The sequence below is a fragment of the Coloeus monedula genome, assembly GCF_965178545.1.
Source record: "Coloeus monedula genome assembly, chromosome: 3".
NCBI classification, from domain to species: domain Eukaryota; kingdom Metazoa; phylum Chordata; class Aves; order Passeriformes; family Corvidae; genus Coloeus; species Coloeus monedula.
The window spans coordinates 106,362,782-106,388,658 of record NC_138783.1 but is presented as its reverse complement, the minus strand read 5'-3'; the positions used below and the strand labels follow the sequence as shown (position 1 = coordinate 106,388,658).

The 25,877-nt window shown below is 44.7% G+C and overlaps 1 protein-coding gene across 2 annotated transcripts in view; it reads left to right on the top strand.

The window, feature by feature from the left end:
• The window catches only part of APOO (apolipoprotein O), a 28,264-nt gene extending 20,722 nt beyond the window's left edge, over positions 1 to 7,542 (top strand). For both annotated transcript variants that reach the window (XM_082277714.1, XM_082277715.1), the window contains exons 8-9: positions 4,281 to 4,376; positions 7,229 to 7,542. In XM_082277714.1, coding sequence (XP_082133840.1) covers positions 4,281 to 4,349 — 69 coding nt within the window. In that variant the 3' untranslated portion in view covers positions 4,350 to 4,376; positions 7,229 to 7,542. The remainder of the gene's footprint in view (positions 1 to 4,280; positions 4,377 to 7,228) is intronic.
• Positions 7,543 to 25,877: the final 18,335 nt, after the last annotated feature.

The window sequence follows — 25,877 nt, the reverse complement described above, 5'->3', positions numbered from 1 at the left end:
ACAGTATGAAACTTGTAAGAAATATTACTTCTTTTGGAATGGATCCTTAGTATGGGCAGTGGGAATTTAGATGTTTTAGAGGTGGGACAGACAGAAAGAATCTACTCTGCAAAAAGTTGGTCTCTCTAAGGGCAGCTTAGAGCAAGATTTTTGAAGTACTTCATATTTTTGTGAGAGTTAAGTTCAAGGTCAACTTAAAGAAGAAGTTGTTACTGATTGACTGGGGGAGGATGAATAAAGTAAGGCAGTGATGTTCTCTTTATTCCAAGCAATACATTGCAAACAAAAGAGGACAGAAGGTAAATTATTAATCTTTGAGCCCAGGTGAGCCTTTGTTTTTCTTTTGCAGCTGCTGTTTTTTTTCTGGTAGCCAAACTTTTCCTTTCAAGAGTTTCCGTAAGCATAAAAGATATATACCTATCTTAGGTACTTTTGAAGTTAAAATTTCTAAGATTAGTGTAAAAGGGTCTGACCATCTGCAAGACTTCTGAGATAACAACAGAAACTTCTGCACCTGGCTTGGCTGTAACATAAAGGCAGAAGGCACTACACATTTGGGGGTTTGACGTTTAGCTGGTTTGCTTTGGGGTGTTTTTCTTTGTACGGTAGGAAAATCTTCAGAGTAATCATGGTGGGTTTTCTGTAAAGTTTGTTGTTTAAAGTTTATGTCTCAATGTATCTCTGTGAGATACTGTGTGAGCTAAGTTGGGGTGTTTTTTAAGCACTCATATACTGAAAGTGTACCTTAGTGTTATTTTTTGTTCCAAATAATGATTTTTTTTTTTTAATCCCAAAGAATCCCAATGTATTGAACAGTTTATAATGAATGTATTATGGAGATTTCTTATCAGTTACCTTTCACTTGAAACAGAAACACAAGAATGCAAAATATTTCCTCTTGTGCTGTGGGATAGAGCTCTGATGTGTGAACTCTGGCCACCCAGATTTGTTACGGAGTGGTTGTGTTGAGCCAGAAAGTAGAAAGACTGTCTTGAATATGTGCCTGCTTCTGATTATGAGAGGGTACCCTGGCACAGAGGAAGTTTGTCTTCTGAGTCATTGATCTGAACACATTTTTTGCTTCTGACCTGGTTTTGGGTATGCTAGAGGATTTTGGCACTTTCTTGTAAAATTATGTGCCTGTGCCACAGGAAGTCCTTTTCTGGCAAAGTCACATTACCACTTGAGCAGTGTCACTTAGACTCACTATTTACACAGTGAATGGAGTTAAAAACTTCTTAATTGCTAATTCAGCAAATGACTATGTGAGGAATGATAGTGGATTGGCTTGAATTAAATAACTCAGGCTTAGTAGTTCTACTGAAGGCAAGCCCTGGGATGAGATCTCCTGAGCTCATAGAAACAAAGGAATTTAGCAAGACCCCTGTTTTCTTGTGTGTGTGTGTGTTGCTTTGGGTTGTTTTCTTCTTTCAAGACACTAAAAAAAAAAAAAGCTTACCTAGACAATAATTGCTTTTTACGAGTTAGAACAAGAAACTGGAAAAACACAGACTTCTCTGTGAGGAGCTTATTTTTAGTTCACTTGTTCGGTATTGAGTAAACTCCTGAGATGAGGCATCATTAGTCAGATTATTCATTGTAAATTTTAGCAAAATGTCATAACTTAAAAGTTCCTGTACAGGCAAATTACAGAGTAGATCATTATTTTGAAATGGGTGTGGTTTGTGGATGTGATTTCCTCTACTATGAAATATCCAGGGTAGTAATCAAAACAAAATGGGTTTTTGAAAGAAAGAATTACCTTATAAAGGTCTTGCTAGGCATTTTTTGAATAAGACATTTAAGAAGTATCTTCATAATTGAATCTTGATATATTGACTCCATATCTCTGGCACAGCGTATGCAGGATCACACAGACTTGGTGCTTTATTGAGTTTAATTGGTAATGTATAAATTTGACCCATGCTTTGAAATGTTTTCCAGTATCTTCTGGCTTCTTTTCTTACATTTTCCGTTACATTTAGCATTTCCATTGCATTAGCAGAATCATAGGATGGTTTGGGATGGAAGGGGTCTTAAAGATCACGTCGTTCCAACCCCCTGCAGAAACAGCTTCCACTGGACCAGGTTGCTCAGAGCTCCATCCAGCCTGTCCTTGAAAAGTTCCAGGGATGGGGTGTCAGCAACTTCTCTGGGCAACCTGTGCCAGTGCCTCACCACCCTCACAGCAAAGAATGTCTTCCCAATATCTAATAAACCTGCCCTCTTTCAGTTTAAAACCATTCCCCCTTGTCCTATTCCTACCTGTTCCTGTGAAAAGTCCCTCTCCAGCTTTCTTGTAGCCCCATGTAGGTACTGGAAAGCTGCTAGAGGTTTTCCCAAAGCCATCTCTTTTCCAGGCTGAACAATCCCAACTCTCTCAGCCTGTCTTTGTTGAAGAGGTGCTCAAGCCTTCCTGTCATCTTCCTGGCCTCCTCTGGACTTGCTCCAACAAGTCCAACACCCTTCTTATGTCACAGGCCCCAGAGCTGTACACAGCACTCCTGGTGGGTCTTCAGGAGCGAAGCAGACCTGCTGCCCACGCTGTTTGGGATGCAGCCCAGGACATGGCTGGTTTCTGGGCTGCAAGGGCACAGTGCTGGGTCATGTTGAGCTTTTCATCAACCAGCAACCCCAAGTCCTTCTCCCTAGGGCTGTTCTCGATCCATTCTCTGCACAGCCTGTGTTTGTGTTTGTGTTTGTGTTTGTGTTTGTGTTTGTGTTTGTGTTTGTGTTTGTCTTGACCCAGGCGCAGGACCTTGCACTTGGCCTTGCTGAACTTCATGAGGTTTGCATGGGCCCACCCCTCAAGTTTGTCACAATCCCTCTGGATGACATCCCTCCCTCCAGCATGTTGACTACCTCATAACTTGGTGTTGTTGGCAGACTTGCTGAGGGTGCCCTCAATCCCACTGTCCTTGCTGCTGACAAAGATGTTAGCGCTGGTCCCAGCACTGACACCTGAGGAACAGCACTCGTCTCCACTCACACATCAAACTGTTGACTGCAACTCTGAGTGTGACCATCCAGCCAATTCCTTATCCACTAAGTGGCCCATCCATCAACTCAATGTCTCTCCAGTTTAGATACAAGGATGTCCTGCAGGACAGTGTCAAGTGCTTTGCACAAGTCACAGATGAGATCAGTCACTCTTCCCTCATCCACCACTGCTGTAACCCTGTTGTAGAAGGCCACCACATTTGTCAGGCACATTTTGCCATTAGTGAAGCCATGTTGGCTGTCACCAATCATCTCTTTATTTAAGTCATGTTGGTAAAAATAGCCTTCTAGAATAAAGAGGAAATGCCATTTAATTTCCACGTGTAGAATTTAAGAACAATTGAGGGTGGGAGGCACCTCTGATCATTTCACCCAAGCCCCTGTTCAAAGCAGAGACAGTTTCAAATTAGATTTGGTGGTTCAGGCCTTATGCAGTCATGTGCTGAATATTTCCAGGGATTTAGAAAGTTCTCTGGAAAACCTGCTCCAGTGATTGGTGGTGTGATATATTTATAATTTTTTGTCCTTTGATCTAAGAGAAATTTGCCATACTCCTCTGTCCTTTTCTCCCGGTGTTTCAGATGTGAATGTCTGAGAAGAACCTGCCTCTTCCCAATGTGTAAATGCCCATTAAGGAACTGTGGACAGGAGTTAGGTTCCCCCTTTGTGTGGTCTTCACAAGTCTGAACAGACCCTCATCTCAGCCTGTCCTTGTATGTAATTTGCTTCAGTCCCCAAGCCACATGTGTGGCCCTTTAAGTATTTTTTTATCGATATCTACTAAAAGCTATAATCAAATGCTTGTTTGTTATAGCATCTTGGCAAACAGATAGACCAGACCCTGTAACAAGCTTCTCTTCATTCTTTGATTTCTGTCATTTTTGTTGGGGAAAGTGTGAGAACACTCTCTAGAAGGATATGTGCTAAAAGAGGCCTATTGTATAAATCCACACAGAATTCAGAGAATGCAGAATAGCAACTACTCTGTGGGTATTCATCCTCTATTATTAATACAGGCAAAATGAGTCAATTAAAGCACTTCTGTTGAAGCTACTTGTTCTTTCAAATCCTTTAACTGCTTGGCTAACGACAGGAGGACTAAAGTCTAGAAAATGTTTGGTAGATCATATTTGAGTGTATTATACTGAATTAGTCTCATGAGCCACTTGATTTTGTGAGACATTTTTGTTTCAGCTTTTGAAGAGGATTTCTGTTCTGGAAAAAACATTAATCCTGGATTGTCTCAATTGAACTTTTGTGCACAATTTTTCTTCCTCAAGGGTGATGCAGTGGGTGACAAGCCCCTGGAAGTCCATGCTGCTTCAAATAAAGAGCAAACTCAGAAGTAAAATGCTACATCACCTGGCATCAAACAGGTAAGGATAAAGACTGGTAATAATTTTTGACTAAACAGCAGAGTAACTTGGAAGAGCTGAACATTTGCAAAGTTTGACTTGTAGTTTTCTTCATAATGATGAGGAAAGTGAGGACAGATAATTTTATTTGTCCTAAAATTTGTCAGGAATATGTGCATTCCTTAACACTATTTAAGCTAAGAAATCTAAGTTCTTCATCTTTAGAGCATTGCAAGTAAATATAGGTCTGTTTGAAGGGTTCTGAATTAAATGAGGAAAGTCTTGTGATTGTAGTGTTGGTTGGTTTTGGCCTTTTCTTTTCTTTTCTTTTCTTTTCTTTTCTTTTTCTTCTTCCCATTTCTGCCTCCCATACCAAAACCTCTTTGCCTTCTTTGTCACGCTTGTACAAGTATTAGGGTGGGAAAAGAAACCTCTTTCCTGCTGATAAGTTTTCTCTATAAAGATTTGTCAGTGCCAAGGTACAGCATTGTCTTACAGTCTGTAACAGTCCATGATGTGCCTGACCTTTCATCTTAGTGCAGCTCCCAAATGAGTCCTGTTGGGATGAAAAGATGGAGGAAATGGAGGCAGCGTTTCCAGGTTCTCCAAGGCAGAAACTTGAGTTGAGATACCAGTTCTGACTTGGCCTTGGGGCTGTGTTCTAAACTCAAGCAAGTCCTATGGTTACATTTTCTAGAAAAGCAAAACAAAAACATACTCTTGACTTTTTTATGATGGTTTGGTTTCATGGGATAAAAATTGCTGTGTATTTGAGGCTTATTACAAATAATTATAACATAATTGGACATCATTTAGTGCAAATTGTCAGATGCCTGCTCTGTTATCAGCTGATAAAGAATTTCTCATCTGAACATGTTTTCTACTTGCTTCTCTTTGCCCTGTATTATTTTTGCACCATGTTAAAAACTTGCTTTTCATCAGAAAGTGATCCTGGCGTTGTAGGGACTCCTCATCGTTTTCATATGCAGTATTCCATTCACCAGAATTTTTTTTTTTTTCCTTACTGCCAAGTGTGTAAATAGAGTCCAGATCTGGCAAACAGCACCCATTTTCTTCCCATGCATCACCATCAGTCACATATGTTTGCAGATGTGGTAGAATGCACCCATCTGCTGAGCAGCAGCGTGCCACTGTTACGTGGGCAGCTTTAAAAGAAAACCTAGATTTTAATGTTGGCTCCCTTAATGTGTTTTTAATTGCTATAGCTGATTCTCAAAACAGCAATGTGAGGTTGTTGACTGGCTGATGTACTGAGTAACTTAGTTTTTCCTTTAGAGCTATGAATATAAAGTCTTTAGGAATACATGTTTTCCAAGTAGTTTGTAAGATAGTCACGTAAAATAAAACCTAAAAAATAATAGGAGGATTAAAAAATATTTTTTGTGTGTAAAGAATCCCAATAGAACCAAGAGGAAGAAAACCTCTCTAAAATTCACTGAGATATTGTTGTGCTTATTGTCAACTAGGACAGAGCTACTAAATGATAAAAACCCAAGAAAACGGAACTTTTGTTTGTGACACTGTGCAAATATCAAGGTTCATTACAAACAGAAATCCATGAATAGATTTTATTTTCTTTTAGAATTTCTTGCTATGAATATAATTTCTGTTAGGCCTTTATTCACTTTTCGAAATGTCAGCCTTTTGCTTCAGGCACATTTTCTTTGTTTGGGGAAGGTTTTAAGAGACTGAAGATAAATTGTCCAGGAGCTTGAAGTACCTGGGTGCTCCTGGTTTTGAAACCTACGTGCTTCACCTCATGTTGTTTCTGGGGGAGACACATGAAGGGAACTGCTGGATTTTTGACCTAGGGCAACCAGATGGTGAAAGTTCAATTCAGTATCAAGTTCAGCTGTTCTGCGGGGGTGGCAATTTGTTACTTGTGCTTGAAACCAAATCCAGTAATTTAACTCCATACCCAAGTCCAGATGTTTTGTTGGATTTGGGTGATCCCAGAGGCTGGAGAACACTGCTGTGAATTTTGAAAAGACACATTTTTTTATTCTGGATGAGATCAGTCCTGAAAGTCTCAGTGCATTTTCAACTGTTGGTAATATTCCTTGTTGAATGTGGTTACTAAAATAAAGACAATCTCATTTCCTCAATGATTTGCCACAGCATGGGTCTCTGAACTCTGAATGGTCAGCCAGGGCCAAAATCATATGGGGTTGAAGACAACAACATACTTCTCTATTCCAAAACTCAGCAGCATTGTACCTCCTTTATTTATTATTATTTGTTTGTCATCAAAAATTATATGCAAACTTCAGCTGAAACCACATCTCACTGTGGAAGAAGCAAGCTTTAATTTTATCCAGCTGTTGTGTTTAGGAATTGCACGGAAGTGACAGGGTTTTGTGTTTTTCCATGAAGATAGCATATCACTCTGTTACAGATCTATATTTATGTAATTCCATTTCTTTGAGTTAAATTGCCCTATTTTTACACCAGAATAAGTAAGATTAAGAAAACATGCATTTGATGGGAATTTAAAATAATTCTTTCCAAGGAAGTTGGTTTATTATACAAGATTCCAGTTGGTGTTTGGTTGCTGTGAAGTGTTCTTTCTCTTTTGTATTTCTATTTAGTTCAACTATGGGAATCGAGTTCTCTAGAACAGACATGATCATTAGTGCTCTAATGTTGATAATATGAAGAGTTGAATATCTCTACTGAAGCAAATTGGTACTGAGAATGTTTCTCAAACAGATTTTGATAAGCCTGCCACAGCAAAGAAAAAAAATTATAATTGTACTTTAAAAATGGAAAGGAAAAGCTTGTGATAAATTTAATTCTGCTTTCACCCTCCTTCCCTCTCCCCCTTAACCTCTGTCCCCTTTCTTTGGTTATAGGTGAATAAAAATATAGATATGAGCAACAATTTCCCAAGAAAAAGATGAAAACCATCTGAATCCATTTTGAATGTTACTAATCTGCCTTCTGCCTCAGGACAGTCTGATGATCTGCTGCTCAGGCTTCTGGTATGGCTTCTGTGAAAGGACACTACGTGTTTTGAGTCAGTCTTGAGACTTCATCCTCTCTTCTGTAGTGGGACTCAAGTCTGCCCATGCTTGTCCCATTGCAGGATCAACATTGCAAGTAGCAAAATCCCTCAGTCTCTTTATTATTTATATATAAAATAAAATTCCAGTTACAGAAAATTGTCCATTTTTTCCCCTCCTCCTGTCTTCTTCAAACTCACGGATGTGATGTTTGCACAATCTGAAAGGTCTCGAGGTGGTGTTGACAGTGCCTGTATTTTTTACCAGCAAGGAAAGCTGAAAGGAGGAGGATGTTTTGGCTAACGTGAGCTCATAGAATTGGGAATGGGAACAATTACAATGACTCTTGTGTTTTGTCTGAGTCCCCCCCTCCTTTCTGTACAAGTCCTCTGGCTCATCAGTGCCAGCGGGAGGTGTGTAATGAAGCATCTGTGAGTTCCTGTCTGGTGGATGGATGGGAATGGAGCTGTTAATGCTTGTTCTTGTTTTTGCTTGAATGCACAGAACAATGGGAACCAGAACTTTACTGTGGTGGGAACCAGCTATAGAATAACTTGGCTGTTTCCTTATTCCCAGCCAGGGGAGGGGAGGAAAAAGTGATGTGGAGGGAAATACAAAAGGATTTCCAGCATTTTGAAATCTTTGCACAATAAAACCCTTTCATCATTTGTTGTCATTTCCATGAGTCCCTCTTTTGGGGCTTGATGCATTACAAGTTACTGTAATCCAAGTAGCTCAGCATTTAAAGCTGTGTTGGTGAGCCTTAAATGCTGCTTAATTAATCAATGAATATGAGGAATGGGCGAAGGATGAAATGAAGTATGTGTTTGTATGATACATTAACTTTCTAAAAAGAGCAGGGAAGAAAATACAAAGTAAATCAGATTCAAAATGCTTTTAAATATCTTTGTTATTGCATGGTTAGGTATTCCAGCTGAGCATATTCCACAGATTTTTAGAGAAAAACAAGCAGACCTTGGCAATGTGAATGCCAGTCTGTGTGGGCATTGTAAAACAGGCCAACCCTTTTTTAGTACAGGCAATAAGGCATGTGGTTGCCTCAGGCAGAAAAACAGTATCTCCCAACATGTTCAGACCATGTTTTTATGATTGTTTTAGGCTGGTGAAGATGTATGTTGATATAGGGAGCAGAGTTCTTGCATGGGGTTTGGGAGGTGTGTGTGTGTGTGTGGTTTTGTTTTTTCTTTAAACTTGCCAACATAGTTCAAGCAGGCTTGGGAGGATCAAAATAGTATTTTTGTCAGTAGTGGAAAGGAAACTTGGGAAATAGAGCTGTAACTGCTCTCTTACACCACTCCTGTGGTACAGACATAGATTTGGTTCTGGCCTTAAAGATAGTTCTTCACTTATGCATTCTCATATCACATAGAGAATAATTACCACAGAATTAGGATTACAGCTTTAGATGCCTGTATTTTTTTCAGTTTCATATTATTTCAATATTTGGCATGTGCCACATTGGCATTTAAGGATGTGATTACTTGGTAATTCAGTTATTTGTTTACATACACACGTGTGCATGTTTTAAAAATCCTGGGTTAAATAAATATCATTTAAATGCTTTTCACTTGATCACATCTTCATACTGCATATTTACACTGCTGCTTAAAAGTGTCCCAAGGGGTTGACATCAAACCAGAATGCTTTTATCTAGCAGGAAATGACTGCCTTCAAGCACCTGCATACACACATGACAAGGAGATGGTTCCAAAATGTGAGCAAGACAGCCTTAGCTGGAATCCTTTCCTGATGTCTTCTGATTTTTATAACTACAGGAAATAAAAAAAAGTTTCATGCTGGTAAGATCCCAAGAGTTTGTAAACATTCAATCCTCTTGGCACAGACCTTCCTAATAAGGAGCAGGAGAGCACCTGACCACTGTTGATGTGTGTGTGTATATATATATGTATGTGTGTGTGTGTGTGTGTGTGTGCACACATGGAACTAAATTGTGCATGCATGTGTTACCTTTTGCCAGACTTTGCCTGTGGGTATTACAATGTAGGTTTAAGATGGTTTATTCCCCACCCAAGCTTCCTGTTTGGTCATCCTTCCACTTAAAGGCTTTTTGGCTTGGTAACTGGACTGTGTGCAGCTGAAACAGAGTTCTCATCTCAGCGTCCTCTACTACAGTGGCTGCAGCAGAGGTTGGGGCAGCAGAGGTTGCAGTGCTCTCTCTTAAAAACACCATCTTTTATCTGCAGCATGTGAAAGTTGTAGAACTGGAGGTCATCAGGTTGGCCCTGTGTTGGGATCAGGATTCTTGTAGGCAGCATGTCATATATCAAAAGTGACAGCGAGGCCTCTCTTTGCTAGAAGGAGCGTCACCAGCCTGGAATAATCCAGTTAGCCTGGGTAAATATGCACAATCTTGCAGCCTTCAAGAAACACACAGGATTTTGCCACAAGTGTTCATTGCAAAACTCTGGTTTAGACTCAGTGCTCTGACTGCGGGAGGCCCCAGACACAGACTTCACAGCAGTCATAAGTCAAATGTTTTGGAGCATTTCTCATTGCATCTGTCACCTTCAAGGAGAGCAGTAAAGAGCAGGATTGATGTGGAGGGAATTGCATTTTACCCCTTGAGAAAAAAGTGCCCTGGGAGTTGAAGAGACTTGTCACTGCTCTGTTTATTGCCAGAAAAACCTCAGTGTGAGCACATTTGCTTCCGGCCAAATAAAAACTGCTGCATATGTTTCTTTTTCCCTTTTTTGTTTTGTTATGATTATTTCTGTACCTTCCTATAAATTCTGAGTTACTTCTAAAGCCAGTTTCATCATAATAAACTGCTATTGACAAAGAGCATTTTGGCTGCTCAGGCATGCTGGGAAGGCCTGCATGACTTCCCGCTGGACCTTCCTGGATACAGCCTCTCACAGCAGCGTTGGCTGTAGCACCTGGGTGGCCTGGCAGCTGCCTAGGTTAACCCTCTTCCAGAGGGGTTTTGACAGGTACAAAAGCTTCTTGTTTACAAGGAAAACATTTGATAATATCTAAACTACAAAGCAGAAGTTGTTTTAGCAGAAAAAAAAAAAGTTTCTAATTGTGCAACAATCCCCTGTCCTCTTAAGTCTGTACCGTAAGCTGAGTCTGGTATTTTTTGACTATATGGTTCTTAAATTGACTGGAGCTGGCAGCTTTCTTAGGGTCCTTCTGGAAAAAATGTTGGTATATTGATGCAATTGGGGTGTTTTCTCAGGTCAGTGAAATTCATCACTGGCCATCTCTGCTTAAAGACGAAAGTCTGAGCGGGACTTGACGTTCATGGATTCCTCCAGAGTGCTGCTCTCACAGCCACGTTTTCAAGCTGGTGTTACTGGTAGCCATTGCACTGATGAAAACTGGCAAAATCAAACGTGGGCTGAGGATGTCTCACAGCTGGTTACCAGTCTGCTCCCTCTAAAAGATTCGTCCCTCCCTCTGCTCCATTGGAAATGGACCTACAATGCCTGCACTAGACTAAGGTCTCTCAACTCCTCCTTACCCTTTTTCTTTTTTTGTGTGTTTGCATTTAAAGGTCTAAATCTACCAACTAACACTCAAAGCCAGTCAGTCACATGTGCTGTGTCCAGATGTGGCAGGTAAACTGGATAGTGCTCCATCACCAGCCCCAGTTATTGAGGCATGATCCTGTTATGGGTAAGCTTTGCTGGATCTTCTGGAGAGAGGGAGATTCCAGCTGACTTGCTTATGTGTGCCTGGGAATAGCCATGGCACAGCCTGAGCTGTGTTCGTGATCCCAGAGCCTTTGTGCCCACTGTGAAAGGAGCAGTGGGGACAATGGGACAGCTTGGCCAGGGAACTTCTCTTCTTGTTTATAGTGTGAAGATAAACCTTCACAAGACTCAAGAATTTAATTTGATAGAAACTAAAGCTAAAGGATGCACTTTAGTCTTGAGTGTCTGAATCTTGCTCAGCAAAGCTAACCTGAAGTTTGTAAGAGCTTATGAAGTAACAAGATGGGTCATTTGCTCCACGCTTTTTTGGCTGAGGGGACAGATGCTGCGGCGGGAAGGCTCTTGGTGCAGTCCTTTACCCGCTGGGGCTGTGTAGACAAGTGCTGGAGGGCTGCCAGAGAGCACCTCATCTTGTTCCAGGGGCTTGTGCAATGTGCATTTCAAGGGAGTAGTGAGTTCAGCCCCTGCATGCCTGGATTAAAGAATGACCTCACACGCAGAACTTAATTCCTTTCTGCTTTGGCCGTTGCGGTGTGAAGCCACAGGATCTACCACGTTCCGTACCAACATCTGTCAAAATCCGCTGTTCTGTGTCCCACTGCGTCTGAATCTTCCGTGTCTTTACCTGGAGTACTTTCGCTCAACTCCAGGGCGCAGCACCCGTGCCTTTGGAGAAGTTTACTCGGTTTGTTTGAACTGAAAGTGAGCCACATCCAGCGCTTGGCCGGGAGTGCTGCGGCGCCCTGGAGCCCGCTGTGCCCCCGCTCCGCGGGCAGAGGAGAGGGCAGGATGCCCCGAGCAGGGCTGTGCCGCGATGCTCGCTCCCTGCCCACTCACATCGTTACCCCAGGGATGGAGGAAAGCTCTCACCGCCCCAGCCAAGGGGGGAATGCTGAAGCGGGAAGCTAGAAATGTCTTCGTGGCTGTATGCACGTACCAGCTAGGGATCATAGGCAGGCAGCTAGAGACGGCCCTCACCACCACAGTTTTAGCCCCTTTAATTTTTGTTGTTGTTGTTGTTGTTAAAAATGATGTACAGAAACACGGGGAGCTTGTGTATCAATCCTCAGTGAAAAGAAAAGGGATTCTTCCCTTCCCCCTACCCCCTGCCCCAGATTAAGTTCACCAACGTCCTCTTTGTAACTTTAGCAAGCTTCAGACTCACTTCCTTTTGTCAGGAGACCTGAAAGAGCCATTTCCTGATTCGTACAGGGCTCTTGTATGCGCACACTAAGTGCTCATTCATGCCGTGAATCATAAAGGTAACCTCAGTTCAAAGCACTGCGCTGATACTTCGGCGTGGGACCAAAAAAAAAAAGAAAAAGGAAAAAAAGAGAGTTTTGTAATGCAGTGCAGCGCGTTGAAGTCATCTTTGCATTTACTGAGGAGCCGCGACAGGGGGATTTTGATCTCCTGTCTTAAAAGCATCATTTACAAACTGCCCAAACTAAAACCGGCTCGTGAAAGCATCAAAGCCACCCCAAAGGATTCTGTTTACTGTCGTGTGCCAGGCTTGACACATTTTTCATATCCTGCCAGAGATGAGGAATGGCATCGGGAGCTGCCAGTGAGTCAGGCTCGGCCCCGGCGGTGCCACGCAGGGAACAAAGGCAGCAGCCCCGCCGGGACGGGCGCGGGGCTCAGCACAGCGCCTCACACCAAACTCAGGGGAGGCGCCGGAGAAAACGCAGCTCTGCCGGGAGCAAAGGACTCACTCTCCTGTCTGTGGTTCAGGGGGAGGTCAGTAAGGCACGGTCTGTTTTGTTTATCTCTCCTGTACTTGCCTCCGGGTTCATCTGACAAAGAAAGGGATGAGCTGTTACTGGCTGAAGGAAGAAAGAAATGTGCACTACTCGCCTCTTTCTATCCCTGCCAAGAGGGAGAACGAGCCAATTTATACATAACATTGGAGTCCTCTGCCATTTAGCAGCTTTTGCACAGCATCCAACTGTACAAGGACACGTCCCTGGGGTCAAACAACCTTTGGCTGTACTTCTGCCTTGATGGAGTAAGATCAGTATGATCTCTCATTGTACAAGAGAGCAAAATACACAGATGCTAAAATCAGCAACTCTGTTTTGACAAAGAAGAAAACAGTAAAGGGGAAGGAGGCTTAGCTTGTGGAAAAAAGAGGTAACATAAACATGAGTGCATCCTCTTTTACTACCATAACCCTCCTTGAACTCTTAAAAAAGCCAGATATTCACTGGTCGCTTTTTAGCATTATTGTTTTACATTATTGTTTTTACAAATAGTTTTTACATCTATTTGCAGATGAGGTCAGCCTGCTAAGGAGAGTCTCTTGTTTGAGGAATGTTAGAGGAGAAGTGCTATAAAATCACTCTCTGCCCTGGGCTAGCCAGCCCAGGGTGACTCACACCCAAAAGTAACAGAACTATGGGAGCAAAAAACCCAAATGATTTTAGGCTCCCAGTGGGTGAGGTAAAGTGCAATATAGATGTGCAGAACTCTACATACCTCAGGCCACAAGTCTCTGAAATAAGAATGTGATGTGATGTGCTCAAAGCCTGATTTTTGTCCTGGAAGGCTACTACCATGAATAAACACACAGCCATCACATCTAAGTAAACTGCAATAAATAAAATCATAACCGCAAAGGAGGTGTGAGGCAGTCATTTTAATTAGTAGTCCTGTGGGACTTCCTCTATGTTTGTATTTTCCTTGTGGAGTGAAATGCATATGAGGAGCAGTTTTATTTGCACAAGAGTTCTCCGCTCTGTGCCTGCAGCTGAAAGACTGCTCTGCCTGCAGGAAGGCTGAGGAGCATCGTGAGATCCATCTGGTTCACCTGCCACCTCCAGAGGGATGCTCGTGGAGAACAGGAGAATTCTGCAATGTCCTTTCTGACTGGAAAAGTGGGACTCTTTCTGGTCCATGCAGGCTCTCAGTGCTGGGGTTTCTAGGCAGAGGATTCTGTAATGGTTTCATACTTGATTGTTGACTTCATTCTCTGCAATAACTTGTTTTCTCTCAGTTGTTTTGTCTCACTGTGTTTGTGATCCCTCTCTCTGGTGGACTTTTCTGGCTTTGCCCAGAGCACCCCCTGGCCCGGGGGTGCTGCTGAGGTCTTCCTTGCATTTTTTCTCTCACCTCAGTAATTTTCTTGAGGAATTCTGGCACCTCATCATCCCTGCTTTCAAGGTTTCTCATATACAGATGTTCAAGCTCCTCATATATGGTTATCTAGCAGCTTTTATCACTTTGGGATTTTGGAACAGTTTTTCCTTAAAACCTGGTCAACTACTATTTAGAGAGCTGGAAAACAATAGGCTGACTTTTTTTTTTTTAATGTAATTTGTTTTAAACATTAAGGTTTTGAGCCAGGTTAATTTTTAGTTGTGATGGCTGTGCTGACCCCGTGGCCTCATCTGACCCGGTACAGGGGACCACAGCTCTGCACCAGCATGTCTAGAGAACTCCTGGTGCTCCTGGAGGCCCTATTCCTACACATATGGTGTGTGGGGCCGTGGTGCTGGCACGGGTGCCTGCAGGTTGTCTCCCCACACTGGCACAGCAGCAGCCCCCTTGTGGGGAGGCTGCAAATCTGGGTGGCTGTCCCTAAAATCCTGGAAACAGCAGCTTTGCAGCACTTCTGGTGCCCTGCACCCTGAAAGGGTGTTAGTGTGCCTTGCATAACAGGGACCTATTCAAGGTTATGAATGTTTACTTATGAAGAGGTTGGCGTGTTTGTTTTTCTGACATTCAGTTTCCTGCTCACGTGAAGGCAGCTACAGGAGACAGCTGTCCTGACTGGGGGAACACTGTGGTACCCTTGGCCAGGTGAGCTCCTCAAACCTGACCTTCCCTCCACAGAGAGTGCATGATGGGGACAAAAAAAAAAAAAAAAAAAAAAAGCCACCATCAAAACCAGAGTGAGCAAACATGTGCACTGTGGTTTGAGAAGGGCACAGTGAAAACCTACAGTGGACTTTTTTTATGCACACTCTCCATTGTTGATTTTCTCCCCCCACTTGTAAGGATTGGTTTCTTACCAATCCCCTTCTCCTTTCTCCCCTTTCCTACTCCCAGCTCAGCAGTACAGTTGGAAGGGGCCCCACACTTCTCCCCAGGTTAAAGCTTAAGGGATATTTTTGTGGGTGACTTCCAGCTGTGTAAGAGGAAAACCTGTTTCTCCAGGATGCACAAAGCTGGAGGTGGGCAGGCACCCAGCGTAGCCCTCCCAGCCCCCATTTCACTCAAGGTGCTACAGTAGCCCCAAAGTCTTGTTATTATGTTTCACAATGAGATTTCTTTTGACTCTTTGATCTACACATTTTCTTTAAACATTTTGATGTTCAAACATTTAGACTTCAGGAAAAGGAAATTAATTTGAGATTTTTAAAAAATTTCATAGAGAACAATTACTTGTAGCAAAGCAATCAAAAAGGCTCCTTGCTTCTGGGATGGAGATTTAGGCACTGATTTATTCATCTGATCTATTTCATTTGTACTAAAAAAAGGAAGGAAAGAGACAAGCAAAACTGTATTTATAACAAAGAAGTTATCAGGCCCTTTCCAAGCATGCCTGTGCCATTACAGTGCCCTAATTCTCTTTATAGATTAACAAGTCTGAGCCATTGTTATCTTACTGAAAACATAAGTAGACACAACCAATATGTCATATGATAATCCCAGTGCAGTGGTGGTTTTGGATTGATAAATGTTTTTAAACACTTTGCTGGAAAAGTGCACCAAATGTTTCTCCTGGGGCATTCTTGAAGGTTACCTGTGATCAGGCACAGCAGAGGTGAGGGTTTCCTGCTGAGTGCCAGGTTACCTGGGCACTATTTACCTTCAGATGAGTCAGTGGGATGAGGGATTGTCATAGGGCAGGGAAGGACAGATAAAACCCGGTGTCGCAGAGCCTCTGACTAAAAAGAAACTGGCAGGTGTTGGGTGCCTGACCGGAATTTTCAGGGCTCAGTGCAGGAAGTGGGTGCTGCCAGCAGTGCTGGTGTGAGCTCACAGGGTCAGGCTGCACCAAGCCCTCTCATGAGGGGATGGCCCAAGGAGGGTGGTCCTGAGATGATGCTGAGCCCCCACACCCACACATCAGGTGACATGGGCAGCCCAGAGGTCCGTAAGACTTCCTGCCTTTTTCACAAAAGACATGGGAAAAAGTCCAAATGGCACCCAGCCACTGCCCTCCAGGAAAAGAGAGGAGATGGGCTTACTGTAAGCAACGTGATTGCACTGGAGACATGGCTCGGCCATTAGTCAGCCCCACCACAGGATTCTGTGGGATGTGGGCTCTCCTCCCGTGCCAAACCCCCCTAGAACACCTGCAGGGAGGCAGCCAGCAGGTACCAGCTGGGGCTGGCAGTCCTTGCTGTGGGGACCAGATCCTCACCCTGCTGGGACAGAGTCAGGGATACATTGGGGTTCCAGGTGGAGCATGTCTTTTTTGGCTGGTCAAAGCACACAAAACATGGCACTTGGCTGCAATGGGCAGCAATTTCCAAAACAGAGGGTGTAGTACAGACTTCTAATTGGTGGTTGAAACTGTCTCTTATTTAATTCTCTAGTCATACAGTTGTCCCAAGAAAAAAACACTTAAATTGTTTACAAAAATGCAATGTTTAGTGTCTTCAACACACTTTCTGTAGTCTTCCTTGTGATACAGAACAGACCAGAAATATTTCAGTTGGAAAGGACCTACAAAGAAGATCTAGTCCAACAGCCTGACCACTTCAGGGTAACCAAAAGTCAAAGCAGATTGTTAAGGGCATTCTCCAAATGCCTCTTAAACACAGGCTTGGGCCATCGACCACCTCTCCAGGAAGTCTGTTCCGGTGTTTGACCACCCTCCTGGTAAAGAGGTTCCTAATGTCCAGTCTAAACCTCCCCTGATGATGCAGCTTTGAACCATTCCCACACATCCCACGACTGGATCCCAGGGAGAAGAGATCTTAACCTCCCTCTCCACTTCCCCTCCCCAGGAAGCTGTACAGAGCAATGAGATTGCCCCCACCCTCCTTTTCTCCAAACACTGAACAGAACTGGCCCTAGAACTGAGCCCTGAGGAGCACCACTGGTGACCAGCCAGATGTAGTCCCATTCACTACAACCCTCTGAGCCCTGCCCTTCAGCCAGCTTTCCACCCAGCCCACTTTTATCCACTCATCCCACAGCTGGACACGAGCATTAGAAGTTCACTGCTACACCTTTAATGGAAACTACACAAAAAAACCTGATCGGGTGCAAATCATGTACTATTTATGCACATTATCACTCAGGTACTGACTGTATTTGCTGTGAATTAAGTAAAACTCCACTATATCTCTGTGGGAAAAGTCTTTTAACTATGGCTTTAACGGGGCAGAAGAAGAGGAACTCATGTGCGCTCACTCACACGTGATGTGAGTCACACATAACTCTGAGACTATGTGATTAAATAAACTACTCTGAAAAAAAGGGGATTTAGTTAATGATGGCAGCACTGCTGGATGTCTATGGAGGTTGTTCTCAGGTGTCACAGGGAGGGCTGATTTGAAGTCAGCCCTGGACATCATCCTGGCTGTACTTGCCTGGCCTGGGGTAGTGGCTGAGTTTGCATGGTTTCAGTAAAAGAGACTCTCTGGAAAAAATATTGATGTTTCAAGCCAGCTGTGTTGCAGAAAGCTGTTTTTGGGAATGTTTGCTGCTTCTCCACAGGGCACTGTATTTCTTCACTTATAAAACTCAGAGTGTGTTTTACCCCATGTGCCAGGCCACTGCCTGTGAGACAGGCAGCCAAGCATGCTGCTATCCACGGCGCCGTAACACACCCTGGGCCTGTCACGTTCCAGTCCGAAGCCTCTTCAGACAAGGCACTTCCCTGTCTGAAGGAGAAGTTTGAGCTTCCTTTCCCTGTGATGCCGAGTAGTTGCTGAGGGGGCCCAGCAGCTGAGCAGATCCACTGCCAGCCCTCCCCTGCCCTTGGCATGCCCAAAAGCCTGGGGAGGGACAAATCCACGCTTGCTCCCCACATCTGCCGGTGTTTACCTCAGCAGGTTTCTCCTCCATCACGCTCCCACCATGGGCCACACCGAGCCCACAGCTGTGACTCTGGCTGTGGTGACCCAGCAGGCACTAAATCCCAGCTGCCACAGCTCAGCCCTGCTGCAGAGAAGCTGCCTCGGACAAACCAGGCTTTTCTCAAACACTGTTCGCCATGTCATGAGGCTGCTGGGGCTCAGCCTCCCTGGAAAAGGACACAGTCTTGGCATTGGCTGGCACAGTGTGTCTCCATGTGTGTGTTGGCAGGTGCTGAGCCTGCAGGTGTCCCCCACGCTGCAGCCAGGCAGGTTTTGCTGGCTGCAGTATCACCAGAAACAATACTACGAGGATTTGACACTTGGAGTTGTCTGTGGTCATTTCCCCAGGCATCTGTCTCTCCCACGGAGTACTCGGTGCGACCTTCAGTGGACAGCAAGTGCTTGTGCACCATGGGGTTGGGAACTTCCAGTTGCTCATGGACACCTCCATGCCCCTCTGTCCTGTGCCAGCTCCCACAGAAACTCCTCTGAAACATCCTGCAGCACCTGTGATGAGCTTGGTGCTGTTTGGAGCTGTGTAAAGTAAGGCCTCCATGGCTGAACTTAGAAAAGATCATGAAAGAGAAGGACCAGCTGCAAGTGCCACTGTCCCCATGGTGCTGTGGCTTTGCGCATGCAGGGCAGCCCAGCCAGCTGAGGGGCTGTGGCTGTGCTCTGGCAAGGGGTGAGGGCTGGCCCAGCACAGCCCACAGCATACTGGTGCTTCTAAACCTTTTATTGCAAGCTGCACGTGCCTGAGGTGCATTTACATTTGGGTTACATTCTGTACTTCTGTTAACAGGAGCACCTGATGCTTTATAAGTTAAGTGAAAGGACCATCACTTCTTGGATCCAGAAGTCTCAACAGCTTCTTTAAGAACAAACAGGAGATAATGTCACATCCTCCTCTACACCTCTACTTGCTTTTAGACCTGTGTTAAAAGGAAGTTTCACTTTTGCAGTCCTGTGCTTATTGCAGAAAGTACCCCAGCTGAGAAACCAGATGTAAGCCCGTGTAAGGGAAGCCCCAGCTGCCCAAACTGTGCTGGAGAGGCACACAGCTATGGGTGCCTAGAGGCAAACCTGACCCTGCCTGGGAGTGAAGCAGGGATATCTGACTATGTTGAGCTGCGGGGGTGAAAGGTGCTTTGGCTTTTAACAGCAGAAAATAATAGCTTGCTGACACCAAGCCCAAATGGCAGGTAAAGGAGCTCTGTGGTTCTGAGTGCCTGCAGGACTTCTGTAATCAAATTTTAAATTGTGGTGATGGCAAACCCAGCATGCAAATACAGAATAATTTTATTACTTTGTGCTGAGGAGGTAGTCAACTCATGTCTACAAATCCTGAGTATTTGCTTATGTAATTTATTTTTGTTTTCCTTTGGGATTCTTCAGCCTTGTCCTGACTTCACTGTCATTTGGACTAGCTGTACTTTGTAATGCAGCGGACTTTGGTTTATCACCCTGTTTTACAGTCTGGCAGCTTTACAGCTTTCAGAAAAATGTAGTTACATAAAATGGGTGTGCTTTCTTGCCTGGCTAAAGAACAGCCACTATCCCTCAAATTTTCAGCTAGTTTCGTTTTGTTTAAAACTGGATTAATAAGGTGTTATTTCTTTGATCCTAGCACTTGTTGCTGCCTCCATCTGCCAGTTCTGCCTGTTGCTCTTCAGCAACAAATAATTCCTGCTCCCACACCACCAAATCCAGTACTTGCTAATCCACTGAGTTGTGGCTAATTACATCAATGGGAGGTAAAAATAATCCAGATATTATTAATGTATCCCAAGAATGTACCTCTCAGACTTCTGATTTTGTGAAATAAGTCTTCTAGTTTGTTCTGATTACATTATCTGGAAAGGATAAAGTCTAAACTGTTTACTTTGATGCTGATTCCTCTGTTGGGTGTGTGGCTTCCTGTGGCAGGCTGTGGTCAGCCCCTGCACCTGGCCTCCTTCAGTGCTGCAGATCTCTTCTCCTGCCTCCTTTTTAACTTACATTTTCTGCCCCAGTGGCAAAGCTACACCTCTGTACAGAGGTTATGACCTCCAGGAGTGGTGAATGCAGAGTTTGATCCATCCCTCTATGTTAACTCCCATGTACCTGCAAATGTAGCTAAAAAACATTTGAGGCAGTGGTTGAAAATGTTCTTGTACATTTGTCCTAGGCGTGGCAGGAAGCTGGCTGGGGCAGAAACCCAAATCCTATCATGTAAACTGATTGCAAAAGGCACAAGACAACAAACCAAAACTGCAAGTCTTGTTTCCTCCTGCACAAGGTGTGTGGTGGTGTTTGTGTGTCAGTAACTCAAGTGGGCCAAATCTGGAAGTTCAGGGAGATCACAGGGAGCCCAGACTGGAGTTTGCTCATCATGAAAGCAATAAAGAAAGACTGTTCAAAGGTACCTTCACAGTGGTATCTGGGCGTCCAATTATAGTAACCAGCTTTGCAAAATCTCACCCTGCAGTTTTATCAGTGTGTTTCAAAAATAACACTGCAATATCCAGTTACTTGGAAACACTGATGGGCTTTCATGTGGAAAACTACCGTGTCTCTCATGTTTTTTCCCTGTGTGGAGAAAGGTTTCTAGTAGGAATTTCAGGGATTCATGTCCCATCCCTTCACAGTGGGTTCCTGGGAGGTGATTTGGAAGATGTAAAACCACCTCATCATACTGGACAGCAAACTTCCAGGAGCGGATGGGCACCTGGTTTCGTCTTACCAAAGCACATTATTTTTAGTCTGTTTCAGTGGAGAAGGGAAACAGTTCAAAAAACGGAGGTTCCTTTTCCCTTTGAGTGGATGTGACCATCTGACACCTGCTATATCAACAATCAAAATATGCAAAGTTCAAAACACAAATAAACAAAACTATTTACCTGAGAGCCGGTTTTCTGAACAGGGTGTTTGTTTTCCATCCTCTCAAGCTAATTATCCCTTGGGGCTTTTTGTCTCTTGCTTTGGGCTGGAGTAAATCTGTGAAATGAAACCAAAACTGGTTTGAAGATGGAATTTTCTCCTCCTCACTCACTATTTTCAGCTGAGGTGTGTACCTGTGCTTTATTCTGTTATCAAACACAGAGTGTTTCTGATTGCAGAAAAAGTCAGAGCTCAGGTCGGGAGAGGTGCATCTCCCAGTGCTGCGCTGGTGTTGGGCCGTGCTCCCGCCCCAGAGCCCACATCCACTGTCTTCAACCGTACACCCTCTCCTCCACAAGCTCCTTGTGGGGACAAGTCTGAGCTCCTGATGGGTTCTTAAGCCCTCCATCAAGGTTGTATTTACCAAAAACCAGCCGGACAGCAAACAAAACTTAGCCAAGCCTTGGGGGGAGAAAAAAGAGTCCTGGGAGGGAATCTCTCCTGGATGGTGAAGTTAGAGCCTGCTTTGAGTTTGCAGTGAGATTAAACATTAGCAGCAGGCACGGTGCTGCTTTGCTGCTTGGTTTCAGACAGGAGCTGAGGCCTTCCTTTAAATTGCAGCCACTTCTCTGAAACCTGAGTTAAAAAAAAAAAAAATTAAAAAAAAAAAAAAAAGGAAAGGGAAAGGGAAAAAAACCCATTTAAGCAATCCTGCCCAGGCAAGCAAAACAACCGGGCACAGCCGAGTCTGTTGCGTGAGGTGAATGATTTAAAGCCGGCAGGTTTCATCCCTCGGCGCTGCCGTCCGTCGGTCCCTGTGAGCGCTCCCGCTCAGCTTTTGCTCCCCCGAGGGATGCGGAGGGAGAGCCCCGGGAGGCGAGCGCTGTGAGGGGGAAGCTTGTGCAAGCCGAAGGAAGTAAAGCTTCTGGTCAGCTCAAAGATAAGGAGGCACGACTCACAGCCCTGGGCTGGCCTCCAGCCCGGGGCAGCGCTGCCTGGCGGGGAATTACGCCGAGCTTTCCCGAGTCCCTCTCCGTACGGAGGTGGTGCTTTCCCTGAGCTGACACCTCCGCTTCCCGCGGGCCAGGCTCCAGGACGGCGACTCTTCTCCCAAGACAAAACACCGCCTGCAGGAATGCAGTAAAGCCCCCACATGCTTTTTCGGAGGAAAAGTTTGCACTGGCTTTTTGAATTATATGGACAGCGAAGGCTCTTTACAAGAAGAGGGGAGGGGGAAGGGTTGTTTTCCTCACATATATTTTGTTTTAACTTATGTAGACAAAAAAAGCCTCCTTCCATGCCGTCGCTATGGCTACGGCTCGGATCATTGTGCAGGAGCCTGTGAACAGGAAAAGGCCCAGCGGAGAGGGGGCGGCGAGCCCGGCGCTCCCTCTGCTCGCAGCCGGGGACGGTGCTGACGCATCCTCCGGCCGCAAGTTTGTCCAAGGCCACCCTTCTGTCCCCTCCCGATGGGAGTGAGGAAACTCTGCCATTGCGAAATGTTCGCCGGCTGCCTCAGCCTGAGGAGAACTTCCCGGGGCATGAGTTTGAGGGGGAGAGCGAGGAGGAGCTTTGCACCTCAGCTCCCTGGAGATGTTATCAGCGCTGGTAACACTCGCTCCCTAACTCTTCCCCGGAGGCAGGCTCGCTAAAGCAGGGGAACAGGGCAGCGCTGGCTGACCTGCAGGCCACACGCCAGCCCTGTGCCTCTGCTGTGATGGGCTCCCACTGGTGGGACACCAGTGACCAGCTCACAGCCAGCTGGTATTGCTCAGCCCCCATCCGTATACTGGCACTCAGCTTGGCGGTGTGATTGTGGTCCTGGAACCGAGGAAAGTCATGCCAGGTGAGGTTTCTCCAGCATCTAAAGCCACAGAAAACACTCTGCTGTATGTCTCAATTTAGTTCCAGAGTCGCTTTGGTCCTCCCGTAGCTTGAGAAAAAGTTACTGAGGGGATTTAAAATTGGTCTTTTCTTGACCCATGGCATTACCACATCACTGTTGGAGAGTGTCTTACCAAAACTGTGAGAATATTTCTGCTGGCTTTAAAAACCCTGCCTCTTAGTAGGATCTCAGCGAGAGTCACATCTGAACAGTTGGTCCCTGTATGTCCTTTTACATGTGAATGTTTAAAATTATCCCCACTGGCTAGAAAAGTCTTCTCATTTAGCACTGCCTCACTTGTTTTCTGTGACTCCCTGAGAATCCATTCCATCAGAATTTTAGAAAATGCAATGGTAAGCCACATTGGCAGAAGATGAACAAGATATGATAAACAATTTTAAATTGATTGAAAATTTGACTAAGCCGCTTACTTTCCTAATTATAATGCCTAATTAGTTAGCTTGTTCCATTCAGTCATGCAGCTTTGATAGCTTTATTGTGCTCCAGAAGTCTGGGGCCTGAGATTTAAGCAGGCCTGCCCTAGATATCTAATGAACTGTTAATTTCAAAATAAAAACACTCTTAAACTGCTCTACTAGCAATCACCTTCTGGTCTGATACATGGAGCCAGAAGCACCAGCTTAAAATAACTTCCAAACAGATTGCACTAGGACTGAGATGCAGTGGGTATGAGATGAGTAGGTTAATGTAGCTCACAGAGTAACCAGTGAAGTTACTACATCTTTACCGAGGAGAAGATACACCACCCTGATGCTCAGTGAGAGCTGCTGGAGACCATCTCCTCTTTCCCATTCTGCCTCCATCACCAGCTCTTGAGCTGGTTCCTTGGGTAGGCTTGTTCTCACTTCCTTTGGCCTGCTGAATTCCAGAAGAGTACAGGCTCAGCAAGGGTAGGGAGGTTTGTAGCCCGGCATTTAATCTTTGGCCAAGTGAGAAACATGTTTCCACTCCCCTTGAATAGAAGAGGGATTTGAACCTCAGGCTCCTGTGTGTGGTATGAATGCTGCCCCAGCTTCTGAGGTGCTGCACAGGGGCGGTCCTGGAAAGGGATGTTTCTTATGCAGAACCTGACCTGCTCAATCAAAGTAATTTTTGTGACAGATTCCATTCTCAGTCCAGCTGGAGTTAGACCAGATAAGCACTGGAACCATATCACAGAATCATAGAATGGTTTGGGTTGGAAGGGACCTCACAGACTATCTTGTTCCAACCTCCTCCATGGTCAGGGATGCCACCCAGTAGACCACGTTGCTCAAAGCCCCATCCAGCCTTGCCTTGAATGCATCCAGCAATGAGACATTCACAACTCTGGGCAACCAGTTCCAGTGCCTCACCATCCTCACAGTAAAGCTTTCTTCTTATGAGCCAGTCTAAACCTCTTCTCCTTCTCCTTCTTAAGCCTAAGAGGGCTTAAAGCCCTCTTACCCCTGAGAAAAGTCCCTCTCCAGCTTTCCGTAGCCCCTTTAGGTACTGGAAAGCTGCTAGGTCTCCCTGGAGCCTGTTCTTCTCCAGGCTGAGCAGCTACAACTCTCTGAGTCTGTGTTCATGAGAGGGGTGTTCCAGCCCTCTGATCATCATCATGGCCTCCTCTGGACTCACTCCAGCAGATCCACATCCTTCAGATGTTGGGGACCCCAGGGCCGGATGCAGCACTCTGGGTGGGTCTCACCAGAGTGGAGCAGAGGGGCAGAGTCCCCTCCCTGGCCTGCTGCCCATGGTGCTTTGGATGCAGTCCTCAGGGTTGGTTTTCTGGGCTGTGAGTGCACAGTGCCAAGACACTGTTGAGCTCCTTGTCCACCAACACCCCCAAGGAAGAGCTACCTTCTGCTCTCTTCCAAGAGCTCCTGTATTTTTCATTAGTGCTCTCACTCTTGAAGCAACAGCTGACAACCAAACCTCATACCTGGGCAGAGCTGACACACTGCTGACTACACATCAGCTAAAAACAAAACAGAAAATAAGAATAGTTTCACACACAGCTCTCTCTTTGCCCTAGGTAGTGATACCTTAATCTTAAAATCAGTTCAGCATTTCCCACTGCTGAAGCAGCCACTTCCCACTACTCTCTAGGATGAGGAAACATCTTCCATGCGATCCATGATTTATGCAGTGACCAGCAGGATTAAAACCTTGTTTAATTAAACCAGTTTATGTTACAATGCAGCTAAGTCTCTTCCCTTCCTTTGAAGTGAAAGCAGTGCTGGCCAAAAAAAGCCTTTTATTGCAGGGTTACCAGAGAGCAAGAGGAGAGCAGCAGAAAGCTTGCATACATCCACTTTCACCATCAACTTATGAGAAGGGCAAATACAGTACTGTGAAGTTGTTAATTTGTTTCAAAGACAACTAGAAATTGATGAGCAGCATTGTTTTCACCTACTGCTGTGCAAAGGTGTAAACACACAGGGATGGTTTCCCCTCTTACAGCTCAACACAGCCACTGAAGCTCAGCAGAAATGCTGAACCAGACCTGATATCAGGTACAGAAATATAAGCCACCAGAAGCACTCAAGTTTGGTGCTTTAAGAATCACATAATAGAGCTTTTTGTGTAGTTTGTAAATATACTTTCATTCCGCACGACCAGTCAAACCCACTTTTTGTTACTTAGGCTTTGAAATCGCACCAGGATGCATCTTTCCCTTCAAGGCTATGCCCTTCCAACTGAGGTGCTCTGCAGGTAACTGGAAGTCCCAAGCTCCAGACTTTCTGGAACAGCTGTCCAGAGAGCAGAAACCTAATTTAGGGACTCCAACTGTACCTAAAAATGTATGTCACAAGCCAGGATGCCCCGCACCACACAGGAAGCAGGGGTTGATATCAAACCCTTTCAAATACTCAGGTGCTCAGAACCTTGCCACGTCCCACAGGCACACAAGTGCACTGGGACCATGGTAAATCATTTCACTTGTGAGAAGGTTGAAGTAAATAGAGTCTTTTATTAATTTATGTATTATTTGACAGAAAACTTTATGTGAAAATTAAAAGTCAAAACTATGGCCA